At 43.4% G+C, this 19,325-nt stretch overlaps 1 protein-coding gene across 1 annotated transcript in view; it reads right to left on the bottom strand.

The window, feature by feature from the left end:
- CCDC178 (coiled-coil domain containing 178) overlaps positions 1-19,325 on the bottom strand; it is a 347,153-nt gene that overhangs the window by 247,278 nt on the left and 80,550 nt on the right. Inside the window, exons 9-11 of the mRNA XM_054018208.1 lie at positions 9,555-9,650; positions 9,316-9,452; positions 582-765 (exon numbers count right to left, since the gene is read on the bottom strand). Coding sequence (XP_053874183.1) covers positions 582-765; positions 9,316-9,452; positions 9,555-9,650 — 417 coding nt within the window. The remainder of the gene's footprint in view (positions 1-581; positions 766-9,315; positions 9,453-9,554; positions 9,651-19,325) is intronic.

Here is a 19,325-nt window from a genome sequence, read left to right as displayed (position 1 = left end):
AATGTGCCCCTTGTTATTCGCACTGAGCTCTTTGGGGGTGGAGCATGCTTGGAGACTTTTACTGTCAGCCTCGAAAAAATGTTCAAATGGCATTTTCAGTGGCTTGTAATTCAGCCAAATGTGGGTGGATTTTCACAGGAACAGCAAAAAGGCCAGAGCAACCTGCTTGCAAATGTCAAATCCCTAATCCAAAGGATGGAGGTTCTAGAATTTCTCAGTGAAGTCGTTGTATGATTTTAACATTGGCAAAACAATGGAATTTTTCCCTAACCTCATTCCCAGTAACAGATGTACCACCCTTGCTGAAACTTTGCAAAAAACTCCAGACAGAGGCAGCTGCCTGGCATGGAACATTTCAGCCCATAAAGTTAAAGTCTGAAAAGTTATAAGCAACTGAAAAATGGTCTTGAATGAAAAGTGTTAGTCAAACTTTACTATAGGAATTGCTGCCAACTCTGCCTATAATAAGGCCACATCTAAAGAAATTAATTAAATCAGGACTATGTTACAAATAGCATTCTGTTCTATCCAATTTTTCCACATCTTAAAAATAATTTAAATAAAATAATATCATATACAACCTTGTACCGGATTTTTTCTCTAATTATTTTTTCTTCTAATTCCTCCAGTTTTATTTTTCCTTCACCATAAGCTATTTCAATATTATATAGCTCTTTATTCACTTTTCTTATTTGCTCTTCAATTTTACGGGTGTTTTTGCATATAATCTGCAGTTCTGACTGATACGTTATTTTTCTTCTTGAACTGTTAAAATAAAACAAAACCTTAGAATTATCTTACAAGAGATGCATGCTTGCAAAAGTAGAAAATTAAAAGAAAAAAATCATTGTTGAATAAGTAAAACTAAAACATTTTAAAATCTTAGGGCAGGTCTACACTAACCCCCCAATTCGAACTAAGGTACGCAACTTCAGCTATGTGAATAACGTAGCTGAAGTTCGAAGTACCTTAGTTCGATCCAGACACGGCAGGCAGGCTTCCCCGTCAACTTCGCGGTACTCCTCTCGCTGAGCTGGAGTACCACAGTCGACGGCGAGCACTTCCGGGTTTGACTTATCTCATCCAGACAAGACGTGATAAGTCGAACCCAGAAGTTCCATTTGCTTGCCGCCAAACTACCGGGTAGTGTAGACCTACTCTTACTTACAAGCTAAGGTCAGTATTTTATGAACCACTTAGTTGATGCTGGATAAACCAGGTACATCTTCCAAATGCATACTTCCATTTTGCTGCAAAATATACTGTACCTTGTATGCCCAGATAGTTTATTGATTTCAGGAAGTCATATATTCATACTACAGATATCCAGAAAACAATAAAATCTACATCTGTAATATAGATAATCAAAAAAATACATTAAAAGAAAGTTGCATAATAAAGTACTCAAGTCAACAAATGCCAAAGTTAAGGTTGCCCACACAACCTTAACTCAGCTGCCTCATGATAATGGACCAAATCTTGGGCCACACACAAGCTACTTAGCACCACACCATTGACACAAAGCAGACATACAGCTGATGGATCCACTTCCCTATGGCTTTCCCTCCTTCAGCAATCCTTGGTGACAGAGCCATTAGAGATCACTTATATACAGTGTGCAAGAAAAAACATTAACAAGGAACAAATTTAGTTAAAGTGAACCTGAAATACTATTAGTTAGACTAAATCAGATCCAGTGGCGTAGACCAGAACCAATCAAATCAAAGGAATACGATGGACATGTCAACATTTTATTTTCCTTTGACTAATGAAAGATGGTCTATATTGGTATAACTTAACACTTTTTAGCTGCTTTTAACAGAAAAGTGGGATTAATGAGGAACCTTTCACTGAGCAACCAAAGGCAGCATCAGTTGAACCAAAACATCAAACCTCTGTCATCTAAGGGTATGTCTACACTACGAAATTAGGTCGATTTTACAGAAGTCTATTTTTAGAAATCGATTTTGTACAGTCGATTGCGTATGTCCACACTAAGCGCATTAATTCGGTGGAGTGCATCCTCACTACCGTGGCTAGCATCAACGTACGGAGCAGTGCACTGTGGGTAGCTATCCCACAGTTCCCACAGTCTCTGCCACCCATTGGAATTCTGGGTTAAGCTCCCAATGCCTGATGGGGCAAACACATTGTCAAAGGTGGTTTTGGGTATATCTCGTTAGTCACCCCTCCCTCCGTGAAAGCAACGGCAGACAATCATTTCGTGCCAGACACCAGGGCAATTAGAAGAGCATAGCAAGGTGCGCTGCACATCAGAGAGGCTTTGAAAACCTGTTTCATGACTGGCCAGGCTTCGGTGTGACAGTTGTGTGTGTTTCTCCTTTCTGCAAACCCGCCCCCTTTGTTGATTTTAATTCCCTGTAAGCCAACCACCCTCCCAACTTCGAAATAAAGTAACTATTGTTTTGAAACCATGCATTCTTTCTTTATTAATTTTTTTTAAATGAGATAACGGACAAGGTAGCACCGGTGGGGTGGGGGAGGAGGGAAGGACAAGGCCACATTGCTTATTGTAGCCACACTAAAAATCAAACTGTTTGAATGACAGCCTTCTGTTGCTTGGGCCATCCTCTGCAATGGAGTGACTGGGTGCCCAGAGCCTCCCACCCTGCATTCTTGGGCGTCTGGGTGACGAGGCTGTGGAACATGGGGAGGAGGGTAGGCGGTTATACAGTGGATGCAGGCAGGGGTCTGTGCTCTTGTTGGCTTTCCTACAGCTCCAACAGATGCTTGATCATGTCCGTTTGCTCCCCCATTATCCTTAGCATCACATCCTGCCTCCACTCTTCGCACTCAATTCTTTCCTAGCCTCTGTCACTGAATGCCTCCATGCATTAAGCTGTGCCCTATCAATGCAGGAGGACTGCATGAGCTCGGAAATCATGTCATCACAAGTGCATTTTTTTCACCTTCTGATCTGCGATAACCTCAGGGACGGAGATGATAGGGGGAGCGTAGAAACATTCTATGCTCTATGATTCTGGGGGGACTGCATGGTCACCTGTGCTGCTGAGTTCACCATGCTGACCAAACAGGAAATGAAATTCAAAAGTTCCCGGGGCTTTTCCTGTGTACCTGGCTAGTGCATCGGAGTTCAAAGCGCTGTCCAGAGCGGTCACAATGGAGAACTCTGGGATAGCTCCCAGAGGCCAATATTGTCGATTTGCGTCCACACTACCCCAAATTCGACCCAGCAAAGTTGATTTTAGCACTATTCCTCTCGCCAGAGAGGAGTCGATTTTAAGAGCCCTTCAGGTCGACAGAACGGGGTTGGTTTTGTGGACGCATTCATTTTTAATTTAATTCGACAAGCTGGAACTTCAGATATATTTTCTGCAGTTTCCATGCTAAGAACATGATCATGATTGGATACTTCTACCTGTATGGAATTCCTCCCGGTTCTCTCCAGTTTGGTGGTCACAGTCTTCCCATCCTCTTTTATTTCCATCAATGTAGAATGCCACCTAGTCCTCTTGCCTCTGGTGGTTAAAAACTGCCAAGACTCCTCTCTAGTTCCCACTCTCTCAGGTGCCTTGGTGGCCAGTTCCTTCCTTTCTTAAATCTGTGGGGGTGATGTTTCCTAAATCAGATTGTCTAACAACTCTTCAGCCTCTCTGATGTGCCATAGTGAATGTACTTGTCCTTCCAGACCATAATCTTTTCTTCCAGCAAAGCCACCAGCTCACATTTAATACAGAGGAAATTCCTTCTGGTTTCCAGCAGGAAAGAACATGACAAATCTATTGCAAGTCACAACCACTGTTCCATAACTGGCCATCACAGTATTGAGAGTAGAACTATACCTAGAAAAAAATCCTCTCACTCCATCTGAAACTTGTTTGCCGCTCCTGTTCACCTGGCAACTGACTTAAACACTAAAGCCCATTCCTGCACTCAGCATTGCAACACCTAGGTGATTGAGGAGCCTAAGTTTAATTTTCACAAGTTATTTAAGCATTTAGGAGCCTAAATCCTTTCAGCTCCTAAGTGCCTAAATCTCTTTTGAAAATGATATATAGGCTCCTAAATCAGATAGGTGTTGCAATTCTGAGCGCAACACCTGCATACCTTTAAAAATCTGGGTCTAAATTTTGCTGCTTAGCTCCATGCCTTTGCTGAGAGGGAGGGATTAATCACTCAGACTTCAAACATCAGGCCTGATCAAAGACCCAACTATATGCTTCAAAGCCAGCAATTTGCACCAGTTTCCACTGACCTTCAATTTACAGCACTTACACTAAACATTTAAAAATTATTTAATGTAAAGAAGGCTTATTATGCATCAATAAGGTATGAATTCAGACAGCCTTATGAATTTGTCATGAAAATATATCAGCTCAGCCACAAAATCTACTCACCGCTTTCCATGATATTCTGATAATGGAGAAAAGAAAACTAACGATATTTTAGCAACCCATAAAAAATTACTTATACAAGTTGAGAGTAATAATTTGCAAAACTGCAACATGATCAATAATGCTAAAGGGTTTTAATAGTCTTAAAATACATTTTACTTTTATAAATGCATTAGGAATAATGTTATATATAACAGCATTTAAAGTATATTTGAAATCACTAAGAAAGAGAAGGTTACTCACCTTGTGTAGTAACTGAGGTTCTTCAAGATGTGTCCCTGTGGGTGCTCCACTTCAGGTGATTGTGCACCCCTACACCTCTAGTCGGAGAATTTCAATAGCAATACCCAGTTGGGCTGCCCATGAGCTCTCCCAGTCTCGCACCTGTAGCGGTGATTAACTAGTGCTGTGTGGCCAAACCCGCTCAGTTCCTTCTTTACTGCAGAGGATCTTGAGAGAACTCTGAAATAGAGGGGAAGACAGTGGGCAGTGGAGCACCCACCAGGACACACATCTTGAAGAACCTCAGTTACTGCAAACGGTGAGTAACCTTCTCTTCTTCTTTGAATGATGTTCCTGTGGGTGCTCCACTTCAGGTGACTGTAGAGAAGTATCCCTCAGTGGAAGGAAGGGGCTATGGAGTTGGATCTGTGATCGATGATAGGGCCATGAGTACTAATAAAGTGTCTGATGTCGAGTCTTGCTTGATTGCATAGCGCTGAATGAATGTGTGATCTGATGCCCAAGTGGCTGCTTTGCATGTGTCTGTAATAGGCATTGTAACAGGGTTAGCACCCACCTCTCGCGAGCGCCCACTTTTCTCTGGTTGATATATCTGCAATTACAGTCTTTTTGGGGGCAGCACCTGCCTCTCACAGGCAGCCCCCTTTGGTTGGTTGGGTGTGAGCCTGCTTTTGGTTTTAGTTCTTATACCAGGGTGGCACGCACCTCTCGTGAGCACTCCTCTCCACCCCGGCTGATGGTTCTCTTGGCAAGTCTTCAGCAACTCATCCTTCTGACCGAGCTGCATACACTTTCCCCCCTTCCGGGATATACAATCCAAGTTCTTATCTTGGCACTGCCTTCTTGAACCACCCAGATGGGGCCATCTCAGTACCCACACCTGGTGGTGTTTCAGCAGGCCTCCCTGGGATCAGTCTTCAACCAGGCCAGTGGGGTCCATCTTGGTACCGTCGCTGGCCTGGCCAGGTTCTGTGCTCAGTCCCCCTGGGCTTCAGCCTGCCCGCACTGACCTTCCACTGGTCCTGCTGCTCTTCCCGCCAGCCAGGCACCCAGTCTTCAGCAGCCTTCCCGGGGCTTCAGTCCTGTCTGTGGTGAGCTCTCCACAGTGAGCTGTCCGCGGTACTGCTGCTCTTCCAGCCAGACAGTCACCCAGTCTTCACTCCTTGAGCTCCATACAGCAACTGAACTTCTCTGCTCTGCTGCTTGTCTTATATAGGGCCCTTCTGGCCCCAGACTGGCTGCTCCATCAGCCCCTCTGATTGGCTGCTCCTCTGCAGCCACTCTAGGCTGTCTGGAGGACTTCTCTCTGCTCTATTCTGGGGCATAGTGATGCAGGGCCACGTGGCCTCCAGCAGGTGGCCTCCGGACCTAGTCCACCCTGCCACAGGCACATTATTAAGGAAGGATACCGATGTGGAGAGCGACCTGTTGTGGGGGGTTACAGTTCATGCTGGCGGTAGCAGAGATGAATGCACTCTGAAATCCATTTTCAAAGTCTTTGCTTAGATATAGCTTCTCCTTTAGATCTCTCTGTATTCAAGATAAATAGTTTTGGTGCCTTCCTGAACGGTTTAGTCCATTTGAGATAAATGACTAGTGCCCTTCTGACATCTAGAATATGGAGTGCCACTTCTTGCCTGTTCTTACGGGTTTTAGGGAAGAATGTGGGAAGATGGATGGGTTGGTTGAGGTGGAACAAAGAGGGTATTTTAGGTAGAAATTTAGGATGTGGTCTTAGAGTGATCTTGTTCTTGAAAAAGATCATGTATGGGGGGGTATGCCATGAGGGCCCCAAGTTCTCCTACGTGTCTTGTGGATGTGATGGCAACAAGGATGGCTCCTTTCATTGGAAGGTGTAATAGTGAACATGTAGCCCAGGTTTCAAACATAAATCTGGTAAGAGAATGAAGTATTAAATTAAGATCCCATGGATGCATTGGGACTCTGAGTTCAGAATAGAGGCTCCAGACACCTCGTAAGAACTGTTTTGTAAATGGATGGGTAAAGACTGAAAACCCATCCACTTTATGGTGGAAGGTTGTGATAGCTGCAAGGTGTACTCTGAGTGAGCTCAGTGAAAGACCCGATTGTAGGAGATGGTCTACTTCCTGTCTCAGAAGGTGCTTGAGAGAGGGGTCCCTGAAGAAGGATGGGGAGGGAGGGTAGATGGGGGGAATGGAGGTGAACTGCATGGAATAACCGGTGGTGACAATTTCCAGCACCCATTTGTCGAAAGCAATAATTTGCCATGCTGGGTAGAATGGTGTCAAATGATCTGTAAAGGGATGGCTGTTAGAAAGTGATTTCAGCAACTGGAATTGGGGAAGGTCTCTTGGGACTTCAACCAAACCCTCAAATTTGATGTTTTGATCCACACTGTCGCGACGTAGACGTTTGAGATTCAAGTGGCCTATGTCGGTCTTCGCCTCCATCTCTGGATATCATACTGCCTCTGTGACTGTATGTAAGGTGGTCTTGAGCACTGTGATGGATAATATCTGCCTTGTTTTTGTTTCTGTGCAGGTGTGTACATGTCTAAAGACCAAAGAGTCACTCTAGAGTCTTTCAATGTATGCAGGGACTTGGTCTTACCTGCAAATAATTTTGGACCGTCAAAGGGGAGGCATGTCGCATCACTATGGCAGTTGTGATGGATCTTGCACCGCCATGTCTGCTGAGTCTAAGGATGCCTGCAGAGCTATTCTTGCCAGGAGATGACTGACCTAAATTGCTCCCTTTTATCTTCAGGAATGACGTTAATACATTCAGAAAGTTTGGAGTAATTTGCGAAAGTCTATTTCGCCATCAAAGCTTCATAGTGGGCTATTCTGAACTGCAATGTCACTGACGAATAGGCCTTATTACCAAAAAGATCCAATCTTTTCCTTTATCATACAGGGTGGTCCTCGAACGGTGTTGTCTGCCCCATTCATTGACCATCTTTATCACCAATGAGTTTGGCTGGGGGTGTGAAAATAGAAATTCTAGACCCTTTGATGGGATGTAATACTTCTTATCAGCCCTTTTACAAATTGGGAGGATTATTGTGGGGATCTGCCAGATGGTGTTGGCGGGATCCATGAATGCCTCATTTATGGCAAAGGCAATTCTGGAGGAGGCTGATGTGTGTAATATGTCCAACAACTTGTGTTGGGACTCAGCAACTTCTTCCAGAGGGATTTGGAGAGTGTCTACGATTCATTTAAACAGCTCCTGAAATTGTTTAAAATCATCTCCTGTTGTAGGTGGCGGAGGAATGATGGTCTTGTCTGGAGAGGAGGAGGTGTTAGTTGCAGGAGTGACCTCCTGCTCTACAGCCTCCTCTATTTCCTCAAAAAGTCTCCTCGGGGAACTCACGGGATCCCATCTCTGACACTGATGGGGAACGTCTCTGTCTTTCCCTTGAGGTGCTGGGAGGCTTGGAATAATGTTGCCTATATACCATCCATAGGTCCCAATATGGCCACTGTGGTAGGAATGGCATTGATGGTGGCATCCATGGATGTCCACACCACCTCTGGGTGCCAGCCCTGCAACTATGTCCTGGCTGTTTTTGCAGATCTGGTCTGATGATTCCCTAGATGGGTGAAGAGTGGTGTGAAGAATAAACATCTTCTTCCTCATTGTCCTCCTCCTCACTAGAAAAAGGAGAGGCAGATATGTTTATTGGCATGTGTAATAGTGCTGAATGTGCCGATGCTATATCACTACCGAGATGAGGTGATTCTGGTGCTGCACAAACTATTAAGTCCTTATGTTGGAGAAACTGATGCATTCCAAGAGATCCCGGTACTGAAAATGGCATCGGCAGTAATTGTTGTGGTACCAGAATTGTTGCGGTGCCGGGAGGATTAGTGCCGAGGATGTCTGTACCGAAGGAGGTAAAGTAGACTTAGGTACCGCAGTCTCAGCATTATGCACCAGAGAGCCAGAGGATGGCACTGTAAGCTGAGGTGCTGTGGAGGTGCTTGGTACCAAGTGATTAGCTGCCTCAGTCAGTGTCGTGGTAGAAGGGTAGTCTTGTCTCTGCTATCCTTCTGTGCGCCTGCCTGCTTAGGTTATTGGGCTTTAGCGGTAATGGAAGATCCTGATGACTCGTAGGTACTTAGCTGCAGCATGGTCAATACTGAGGATGTGGAAAGAGTTGGAGAACTTATTTTTCGAGGCTCCCTTTGGGGGAGAAGTGGTAGCTCTCTTCTTCACCCTTTTTCTGGGAGAGAGCTACCACTTCTCCTACAAAGGGAGCCTCAAAAAGAAGTGTTCTCTGACTCCTTCTTCACCCTTTTTCTGGGAGACAAGTCCCTCCCGTGCAGTCACTGACCTTCTGCATATTCACAGAAGAAAGTTTTAAAGTATAATTGGGAATGAAGGTGCTTTTAATCTAGAGATAATATAAGAATATTTATATTTTTTGTTTTTCAAATTGCCAAACTCTAGAACCCATGTGTGTGACTGTTGTTTGTTTGTTTGTTTGTTTGTGTGGGAGGGTGGGGGCATGAGAATAAGATTACAGAACACCAACAATTTAAGGACAAGATTTCAACCTGACGTAATGTAAAATTATTGAAATATTAATTTAGAAAGATTTAAAATGGAAACAATTGACCGATGCTCATTTAAAATGCTGCTTCTTATTTTCCTCCAGATCTTCGACTTTTCTGTTTATATTGCAGGTATTTTACAGAGTTTGAATTACCTTTCTCTGGATTTTTGCACATATTCTTCATTTTCTCTCTCAAGTTCTTTATTTTCACGTTCCAATTCATCCACTGCTTGAAGGGTATTGAGGAGCGTTTGTTTCATAGTCAAATGTTCAGATTCCCAGCTAGCTTTCTAAGAAACATTAAGACAGAGTAGGTTTGAAGATCATTTAAAGCTAACACAATGTACAAAGACTTTCACTTATAATTAATGAAAACAATAAAAAAAACTTACTAAATCTTCCATCACTTTAATCACTTCAGAACAAGCATCTAATAAACTTTTGTTCTCATTTTCTTGAGCCAATGTTTTATTGTTTAAATCCTCTACCTGGAAAACATATGTAAAAGTTAATAGAAAAACAATATTAGCAACAAGAGAACTACACAAAAATTAAATACCAAAAATGGAAAAAGAACAATTAGTTACTTTATAGTAACTGCAGTTCCTTGACATGTGTTGTATATATCAATCTAATTCTTGAGGCACATACAGTTCACACATGCAAGATCAGATTCTTTTGATCAGCATTATCCACTGGGGTCGTGTCTGCACCGTAGGTGTCCTCACAGTTCCTTCACCAATACAGAATCCAGAGTAGGATTCCACAATAGCAGGGAAAGAGGCACCATTATAAAATCCTTTTGGACAACACATCTCAAAGAGCCACTGTTAATGTAACATAAGTAGCCACTTTTTCTTCTTTAAGTGATTGGGCATGTCAGATGGTGTGCTGACAGGTCCCAAAAGAAAACCTCTTTCATTTACTTTTATAAAAGTCACTCAAATTGTGGCTTTCCTATTTCGGAGCAGAATGCTTTGAAATTTCAGCTGAACATCATCTTTTGGTGGATGTCAGACATTCAGCAACCAGGCTGGCAAACGTAACAATGAATCTGTCTGTTGTTCTGTGAGACTATGTCAGGCAGAGCAGGCAAAATGACCAGGGGCTGCATTGAGAAGTTCACCATACCCAAATACCAGAACTGCCTGGCCAATGCCAGACTCTCTCCTCAGACCCTACGCTACCAGCACTCCTAGCTATCTTTGAGACACCACTGACTTCCTGAGGAAACTACAATCCATCGGTGATCTTCCAGAAAACACCATCCTGGCCACTATGGACGTAGAAGCCCTCTACACCAACATTCCACACAAAGATGGACTACAAGCTATCAGGAACAGTATCCCCGATAATGTCACAGCTAACCTGGTGGCTGAACTCTGTGACTTTGTCCTCACCCACAACTATTTCACATTTGGGGACAATATATACCTTCAAGTCAGCGGCACTGCTATGGGTACCCGCATGGCCCCACAATATGCCAACATTTTTATGGCTGACTTAGAACAACGCTTCCTTAGCTCTCGTCCCCTAACACCCCTACTCTACTTGCGCTACATTGATGACATCTTCATCATCTGGACCCATGGAAAAGAAGCCCTTGAGGAATTCCACCATGATTTCAATAATTTCCATCCCACCATCAACCTCAGCCTAGATCAATCCACACAAGCGGTCCATTTCCTGGACACTACTGTGCTAATAAGCGATGGTCACATAAATACCACCCTATACCGGAAACCTACTGACCGCTACACTTACCTACATGCCTCCAGCTTCCATCCAGGACACACCACATGGTCCATTGTCTACAGCCAAGCTCTAAGATATAACCGCATTTGCTCTAATCCCTCAGATAGAGACAAGCACCTACAAGATCTCTATCAAGCATTCTTAAAACTACAATACCCACCTGCTGAAGTGAAAAAACGGATTGACAGAGCCAGACGAGTACCCAGAAGTCGCCTCCTACAAGACAGGGCCAACAAAGAAAATAACAGAACACCACTAGCTGTCACCTTCAGCCCCCAACTAAAACCTCTCCAGTGCATCATCAGAGATCTACAACCTATCCTGAAAGATGATCCTTTACTCTCACAGATCTTGGGAGACAGACCTGTCCTCGCTTACAGACAACCCCCCAACCTAAAGCAAATACTCACCAGTAACCACACATCACTGAACAAAAACACTGACCCAGGAACCTATCCTTGTAACAAAGCCCGATGTCAACTCTGTCCACATATCTATTCAAGTGACATCATCATAGGGCCTAATCACATCAGCCATACCATCAGGGGCTCGTTCACCTGCACATCTACCAATGTGATATATGCCAGCAATGCCCCTCTGCCATGTACATTGGCCAAACCGGACAGTCTCTACGCAAAAGAATTAATGGACACAAATCTGACATCAGGAATCAAAATACTCAAAAACCAGTGGGAGAACACTTTAACCTGCCTGGTCATTCTATGACAGATCTGCGGGTGGCTATCTTAAAACAGAAAAACTTCAAAAACAGACTCCAACGAGAGACTGCTGAGCTGGAATTGATATGCAAACTAGACACAATCAACTCAGGATTAAATAAGGACTGGTAATGGCTGAGCCATTACAAACATTGAATCTATCTCCCCTTGTAAGTATTCTCACACTTGCTTCTTATCAAACTGTCTGTACTGAACTACCTTGATTATCACTTCAAAAAAAATTTTCTCTTACTTAATTGGCCTCTCAGAGTTGGTAAGACAACTCCCACCTGTTCATGCTCTCTGTATGTGTGTATATATTTCTCCTCAATATATGTTTCACTCTATATGCATCCGAAGAAGTGGGTTGTAGCCCATGAAAGCTTATGCTCTAATAAATTTGTTAGTCTCTAAGGTGCCACAAAGTACTCCTGTTCTTTTTGAGGATACAGACTAACACGGCTGCTACCCTGAAAAGAGTTATCATGATCACTGACCTAACATCTTGCCTCAGTTTCCTCAGGACCCTTGGTATCATGGGAATTTGGGGAGAAGGCATACATCAATCCCAGTGTCCAGGGAATAAGAATGGCATCTGCAGAGATTGGACTGAATCCCCCTCTGGAGCAGAACACTTAGTTTTTGTTCTGACCTGTGGCAAATAGGTCTATTGATTGGTATCTCCATTTGCAAAAGATGGCTGTGCAATACTGGCTCTTTGGTCAATCACTCATAGCTGTCTGAGAACTGTTTGTTCAGGTGATCTGCTAGTAACTTCTGAATGCTTTGAAGATAGTAGGCCAGCAACATGATCTGGTAATGAATACACCAAGGCCAGAGCTAAATGGCCTCTTGACAGAGTGAAGGTGACCTCGTTCCTCCCTGTCTGTTGATATACTGCATAGCTGTGGTGTTTCTATCAGTACCTGGCTTGTGGATCCCAAGTGTAAAGACAGAAATGTTTTACATGCCAAATAGACTTCTCAGAGTTGCAGACAACCTTGAGGAGGGGACCACTTGTCCTCAGTCTGAAAGTGACCTAAATTATCCACCCATAAGTGGAGGCATCTGTCACCAGTTTCTTGGCTGACAGAAATACAGAGAAGGGCACTCCATTGCACACCTGAAGAGGGTCCTTCCACCAGTTTAAATGAGAAGAGGCCTTCTGGTGGGACAGTGGCCACCATGTCCACATGGTGCCTGCTGGGTAGGTACTTTGATTTCAACCACCCTTGTATGGAGCACAGATGAATACTGGCAAACTGCATCACATACAGGTGCATGAGGCCATGTGTCCCATAAATCTGAGACATAGCCTTACTCATGTCTTTGGGTGGAGCTGAAGTTGGTTGATAAGGTTCACTATAGTTTGGAATCTTTCTTATGGAAAATAAACTCTCATTGATCTGGAATTTAACAGCTCCTATGAACTTTATGCTTTGACTCAGAGCAAGTGTGAGTTTTTCTCTGACTCTGAGGACCATGTGTGGCAAAGAGCTTTAAGTCACTTGAATCAAGTTGATGACCTGCTGAAGTGATCTTCCTCCAATGAGCCAGTCGTCGAGATATGGGTAGACCTGTCTCCTTAAATGAGTCACAATGACTTCTAATCACTTGGTGAATATCCTTGGTGCTATGGAAAAACCAAAAGGCAGGACCTTATAATGATAGTGAAAGGGTTCTGCTAGGAATCTGAGGTATTTCCTATGGGCAGGATGAACGGATATGTGAAAATAGGCTTCTTGAAGGTAGAGAGCCGCACTTTAGTCTTGGAATAGGCAAGGAAGGTAGGGAATGGGAAGGGACTAAAATTGGATAGACTAACCCATTGCTGTCAAGGCTTCCCAAAACTAAAAAATGTTAAAGGCAAGGGATCTCTGAGAGGTTCTGTCAAGCTTTCAACACCAGAATCAAACCTGCTGCCTGGAGGAAGATGCAGATTGGGCAACAGTGAAGGAAGAGACAGTGGGTCATCAGCTACAGAGCCTCAGCTTTCTGTCTCAGCACCGCTGAGGTCTTGTGAAGCTGATAATAGGACTGGGCAGAGGGATGCTGCCTGATGAAAGCCCTTCTGCTTTCTTGGGGCTGGAACGCAGAGGCCCACAGAATGAAGAATCACCCTGGAATCCTCAAAAGGAAATGTCCTCAATTGTGGTTTGGATCTCCCTGAAGCCAGGAAGATCTCATTACCACAGATGTGGATGTAGTAGAAGCCACTGTGCTGGGCATGTCCAGCACAACTGGAAGGGAAATGTGGGCTTTGAGTTGTCCTTCAGTCATTATGGTTTTTAGTTCCTCTCAATGCTCCTGTGGTAGGTTGACCCAATTCATATATCATGGTAGTTCGCCACACACATTTGGATGCTGTCAGATGAGTAGACTGCGTATCAAAATAAAATGAGTTTCTTCAGGTATTTTTTCCTGGAGGTAGATTTGGAAGGCCCCTGCTTCTTCAACCGCTCTTGGACAGTAACAACTACAAGCAATCCTGGTACTAGGTGGAAATAAAAATACTCAAATCCCTTGGAAGATGCTTGATATCTCCTCTCAACTCATTTGGATGTGTCCAGTATAGAAGTTACCATTGTGCCACAGGTCTTTTGCAGGTTCCAACAATTCCTCATTTATCAGCATGGCAAGCTTGCCAGACATGAAAGGATGCATGATATCAGGAGTTGTGAGGTGTCTCCTGCACCACTTCCATCAGTATATGCAGAATTTCTGCCATATGCTTCACACGGTCCTGAATGCCTGAAGTCATCAACTGAGGAAGGCTTTGAGGCCAGGAATGCCTTGAAGGCATCAACTGAGGAAGGCTACTGTGTCATTGGGCAAGGACGAGGACATTGCAACAGGGACAATTTGTTCTTCTTTTTGCAGATATTGCTCCTCATCACCTTCTCTCTACTGCCTTTCCAGAAGCGAAGGCTGCACTGGCTGACATGTTGGGTTGGTCTATACTGCATTTTTAAGGAGAGAGATCTAACCAAAGGTGGGGATGCAGAGGGTGTATAGGCAATGTACTCCTCATCCCTGTCTGCACACATCAGGGAGTCACTTCTCCAAAGTGGGCCCTTCCTGTCAGGAGTGCCCTTGCCCTGTTAGATCCTCCTCCCTAACCAGGTAGTAGCAAAGATACCTCCTTTGTTGTCTGCTGTACCAACAACCTGATAACAGGTGGTTTAGCTATCAACATCTTCAACCTCTCAAGGAGAGGTGACACTATTACTGGCCCCACAGTTAAATCACTCAGTACTGTATAAGCCCTGACTACCAAAAACACTCGTATGCTGAGCACTAAAGAACACGATTCTGAGGCGGCTGGTTCCATAGTGCCAGGTACTGAGAGCATGGGTCCTGAAGGGCTGGTACTAAGAGAAACATAGTCCACAGGTTTGGTGGGTACTGGTCGCTCGCTCTTAAGAGTTGGTACCAAGGCATCAAAAGGACTTTTGTCAGGCCATTAGTGGCCCTTCAACTGCTGAGTCCAAGATGAATCAGACACCTCTGACTCTTGTTTCTCAACTGGATAGGCATCAGAAAGGGTGGTGTATGCCTTAGCATCTCTGGAGCAGTGCTCCTTCCTACCCCTCTCCTGAGATCATTGACACCGGAGTATTGGTGGATGACTGGGTCCACTTCACTGATATAGCATGGGAGCTTGGGGTGCGTTCTCAGCTCACTGGGATGCTCATTGGAAGAAACTGACTGGAGAACGTAGGTCTAGCCACATCCTTTTCTTTCAGTGTCCTCAGAGGCTTGCAGAGGTTGCTCCAGGAAGAACAATTTTAGGACAGCCTCTCTAGCTTTTTGAGTCTGCTTAGAGAAGGAACAACATATGGACCATCACTCAGGAATACATACCGCTCCTATACAAATGATATCTGCAATGCCCATCATTAAACAGCATTGAAACTTCCCATGATGAGTAGCTTTTGAACACAAGCGATTCCACTTCTGCTATATACAAGGAGGGGTTTAGCCTAAAAGCTAATCAGCTGACTAAAAAAGTGTGGGTATTTTTATACCAAATAACAAAAAGACTAACATATAGTACTTAACAACTAGCTAATTAATAATACTAATAACTAACTCGAATACTCTCAGTGCCCGAAGAAGCAGGCAGACACTGCAGGAGTTTCATCTCACTGCCCCGGGCAGTAAGAAAGGACTGAGGGACAGTTGGGCCACTCCTCCCTTTATGCCCTCAAATAAGGAGCACAAGAACTCGAAGGGCACAGGTTTGGCCCCAACAGACACTCGAGGCCAAAATAATGCGATCTCACATGCATAGGGCAGATGCACATGAACAGTGGAATCCATATGGGCAATCACTTGGAGAAGCAGCAACAATTATATATTTTAAAAAACAATCAAAATCTTACTTTCTTCATGTTAAAACAAACAAAGTTGGGTTTTTTTTAATTCTCTCCTTTTAAAAAATTGTTCATTTTCTCCTAAAAGTGGAGAAAAACAATGGCTAACCCTAGATATAGATAAATAGTTTACAAGTTATACCACACTACTTCGTTCATTTCCTGATGTGAGACACTTTTGAAATACTATAGAATTTGGTTTTCCATGGTGATTTTAGTTCTTAAATATTTCAGTGATACAGAATGGAATAAAACAGATTTTACATGAAGCATCTGAAGGAAACACGGATGAATAGATAGTACATGCTGTAAATCTCCATTTAAATATATAGAAGAATTTAGAGAAAAAGATTGGGATCAAAGAACAGAATTTTAAAAGCTGGTTTGGAGCCCTCAAATGATATTCTAGTCTGGATGTTCAGTCTGTGCTGCTAATCAAATCACTCTGTGTTGCTAATCAAATCACTCTGTGTAACTCCAGTGTTGTTTTAAAAAATGCGGTCATTCTCAGACTATGGCTATGTCTACACTACAAAAGCTCCCACTCACTTCAGTTACAGCTATAAGTGCTCAGCACTTCTGCAAATCAGACTGTCGGGTCTCAGCATGAGCACCCAGAAAAGGAGGAATACACAATAGGTGACCTCCTGTAAAAAGTTTAGCTGACTTGCCTAGCATCATATAGGAACTCTGTGGCAGAGATAGGGATAGAATCCAGTTCTCTAGGGCAGCATTCAACTGCCTTACCCATGAGATCATCCTTTCTCTTCCTGCAGTCCCCTGCCTCCTTACTCACTACACACCTTCCAACTTCTGCAACAAATGAGGCAGGAGTCCTATATTCAACATCCTCCTTCACTACATAACCGTGCTCCATCCACAGAGCAGGTTCATCCTGTGCACTGACTGAGGTAGGAGTCCTGTGGAAAACAGTATGTGATTATGTAATTAAAGACTGCATCATAATGCATACCCAGAAGGGAAGCCAAATTACGGTGGCATAAGCAACCTTAAGTCTGGCATTTCCTAACTTTTGAGTACTTGACTTTGTACCCTTTATAACATTTCTTTAACATAGTTGGTGTGCATATAATTAACTAAGATTTAAAAAACCAAACCAACAAATTCCATCCTGTGGTATCATCAAATGAGTCATCAGCAGGGCTGGAAACTTTAGATCCATTGCACCAACCTTTGCCATTTGAGCTAATGGTGTAATTTACAGCAATAGTACATTGTCATCCTCTATGTACACCAGCACTAAAAGGGAATGGAACTCTTTGCCAGTGGGTTGTACAGACATTTGCTCACAGCAGAGGAATGACGAGACTCAGAAATATTGGGTTCCAGTCCAGGTTCTTTAAAGAAGTGTTCTCTACTAAGCACAGACAATTCTGACCCTCCTCCACCTCTGCTTCATCCATTCCAACCCCTCCCTGTCCCAGTCTTGACTCTACCCCATCCTGGCTCAGTCCCAATCTTATTCTCCTAGTCTACTCAGTCAATCTCCACCCCTCAGGCTTCTCATCCCAGTCCCAATCTATTTACAGAGCAAGTTCTAGTATCACCCTTCCAGACTCCCTGTCTCCCTTTTCTCTCCTCACTCCCCGTCCTAGTCTTCCATCCCCCTTTTCCAGTCTCCTTGCCCACCCATTGCAATTTTCTCCCTCTCCAGGTTCCCTCTGACAGCCTCTTTGCCCAGACAGTCTTAGTTTTCCCCCACACCTCATCTCATTGTCATGTGTCTCCCTCCTTCTCACTGCCCCACTGGATCCCAGTCCCAGTCTCCTTGCCCAATCAGTCCTAGTCTCACTTCCTGGCTCCTCGTCCAATCTCAGTCTCCCCCACACTGACAGAATCCCAGCCCTCCCTATTTTCTTCCCTGACATTCAGGCCCAGTCTCCTTGCCCAGCCAGTCCCAATCTCTCCCCACAACTCCCAATCCCAGTTTCTCTCTCCACCATCCCTGCCCGCCTCCAGTCCCAATCTACTCCCCTGCTCCAGGTCTGGCTGTTGTCTCCACTGCATTTGAATAAGGCAGCTTCCTTCTCTATGTTCTCTTAGCCCAGCAGGGGGGACACTGACAGCACAGAAAAGACAGGTTACCTGCTCTCAGTTCCAGTGCATGGCCCCAGCCTGCAGCTGCACAGAACTAACATTTTTCAAATATTTATAACTTGGCCAAAATAAAGCCTTCATACACAACTTCAAAATCTTTACAGAGAAAGAGTCTGACCCATCAAGGAAACTGACTACTAATTTAACACCACCAACAAAAATACTACACAGAAAATACTTTATAAAACTGAATATAGGATTCTTATGATTACATGTCACACTTTGTGCTTCAAGTTTATTTTATAATTACAATGGCACTGACTCTGAGAACAATAAAGTCTGATGTTTAATAATAAAAATATTTTGAAATGAAGAGACCCTAAAGACAAAATATAATGGTCATAAAAGTAAAGTGAAAACCTGGGAGATTCCAATGAACATGAAATGAAAGCTGAATTAAAGAAACTAAAACCAAATACAGTAATAAACTGAAGCAAAAAAGGATTCTAAGAATCAGACCTGGGACTCACCCTTGAAAACAAACATTAAAAAAAGAAATCAATAAAAAGAGAGAATGTAAAAATGCAAACTGATGCAACAGTAATTTAAAATGAATGGAACTGAACTAAAATTACTCTGTTGTTACAGTAAAAAGAACACCACAGCACCATGGAAATTAGATCCAAAAACTGTTGTATATCTAGTTTTGTTTTCCCCAAATAGTCTGGCTTTACATCTTTGCCTTCTATTGAGTGTTTTAAAAGACCACATTTCATAATTTCTAATTGTCGTATATGGGACTATTTTGAGATTTCTGTAGATGAAGATTTTGTGTGAGGCTCTTAATTCAGTATCTCCTATAGTATATTTTTATTTTGTAATCCAACAAACATGCTTAAAGTGCAGTTCTACTTAAAAATAATTTCTATGAATATCAGGACTTTTCAGACATGACCTGAAATCTAAAGGACTCACCATCTGAATATTTGATGACAAGAACTATAGTTCTGCCACTACTTGGCTCCTAACCAAATCAGCCACATTGAGGTCTGTGGAACGGATGGGCCTGAAACCCAAAAACGACTCTTTAAGTGGCTCCACAGATGATGTTCCTAGCTTAAAGCAGCCTATTTTTAAACCAAAAATTGCCTGTTCTGGTTATGAAAATGGATAGCATGGCCTATGGAGGTAGTAACCCCCTCTCTCTCCCCTGCATATCAGTTGGGTATAAATACCTTCCTCCTCTCTCTCTCTA

Source organism: Malaclemys terrapin, chromosome 2 (assembly GCF_027887155.1).
Source record: "Malaclemys terrapin pileata isolate rMalTer1 chromosome 2, rMalTer1.hap1, whole genome shotgun sequence".
In the NCBI taxonomy this organism is placed as follows: Eukaryota; Metazoa; Chordata; order Testudines; family Emydidae; genus Malaclemys; species Malaclemys terrapin.
The sequence above is the reverse complement of the archived record's forward strand: the minus strand, read 5'-3'. Positions and strand labels throughout refer to the sequence as shown.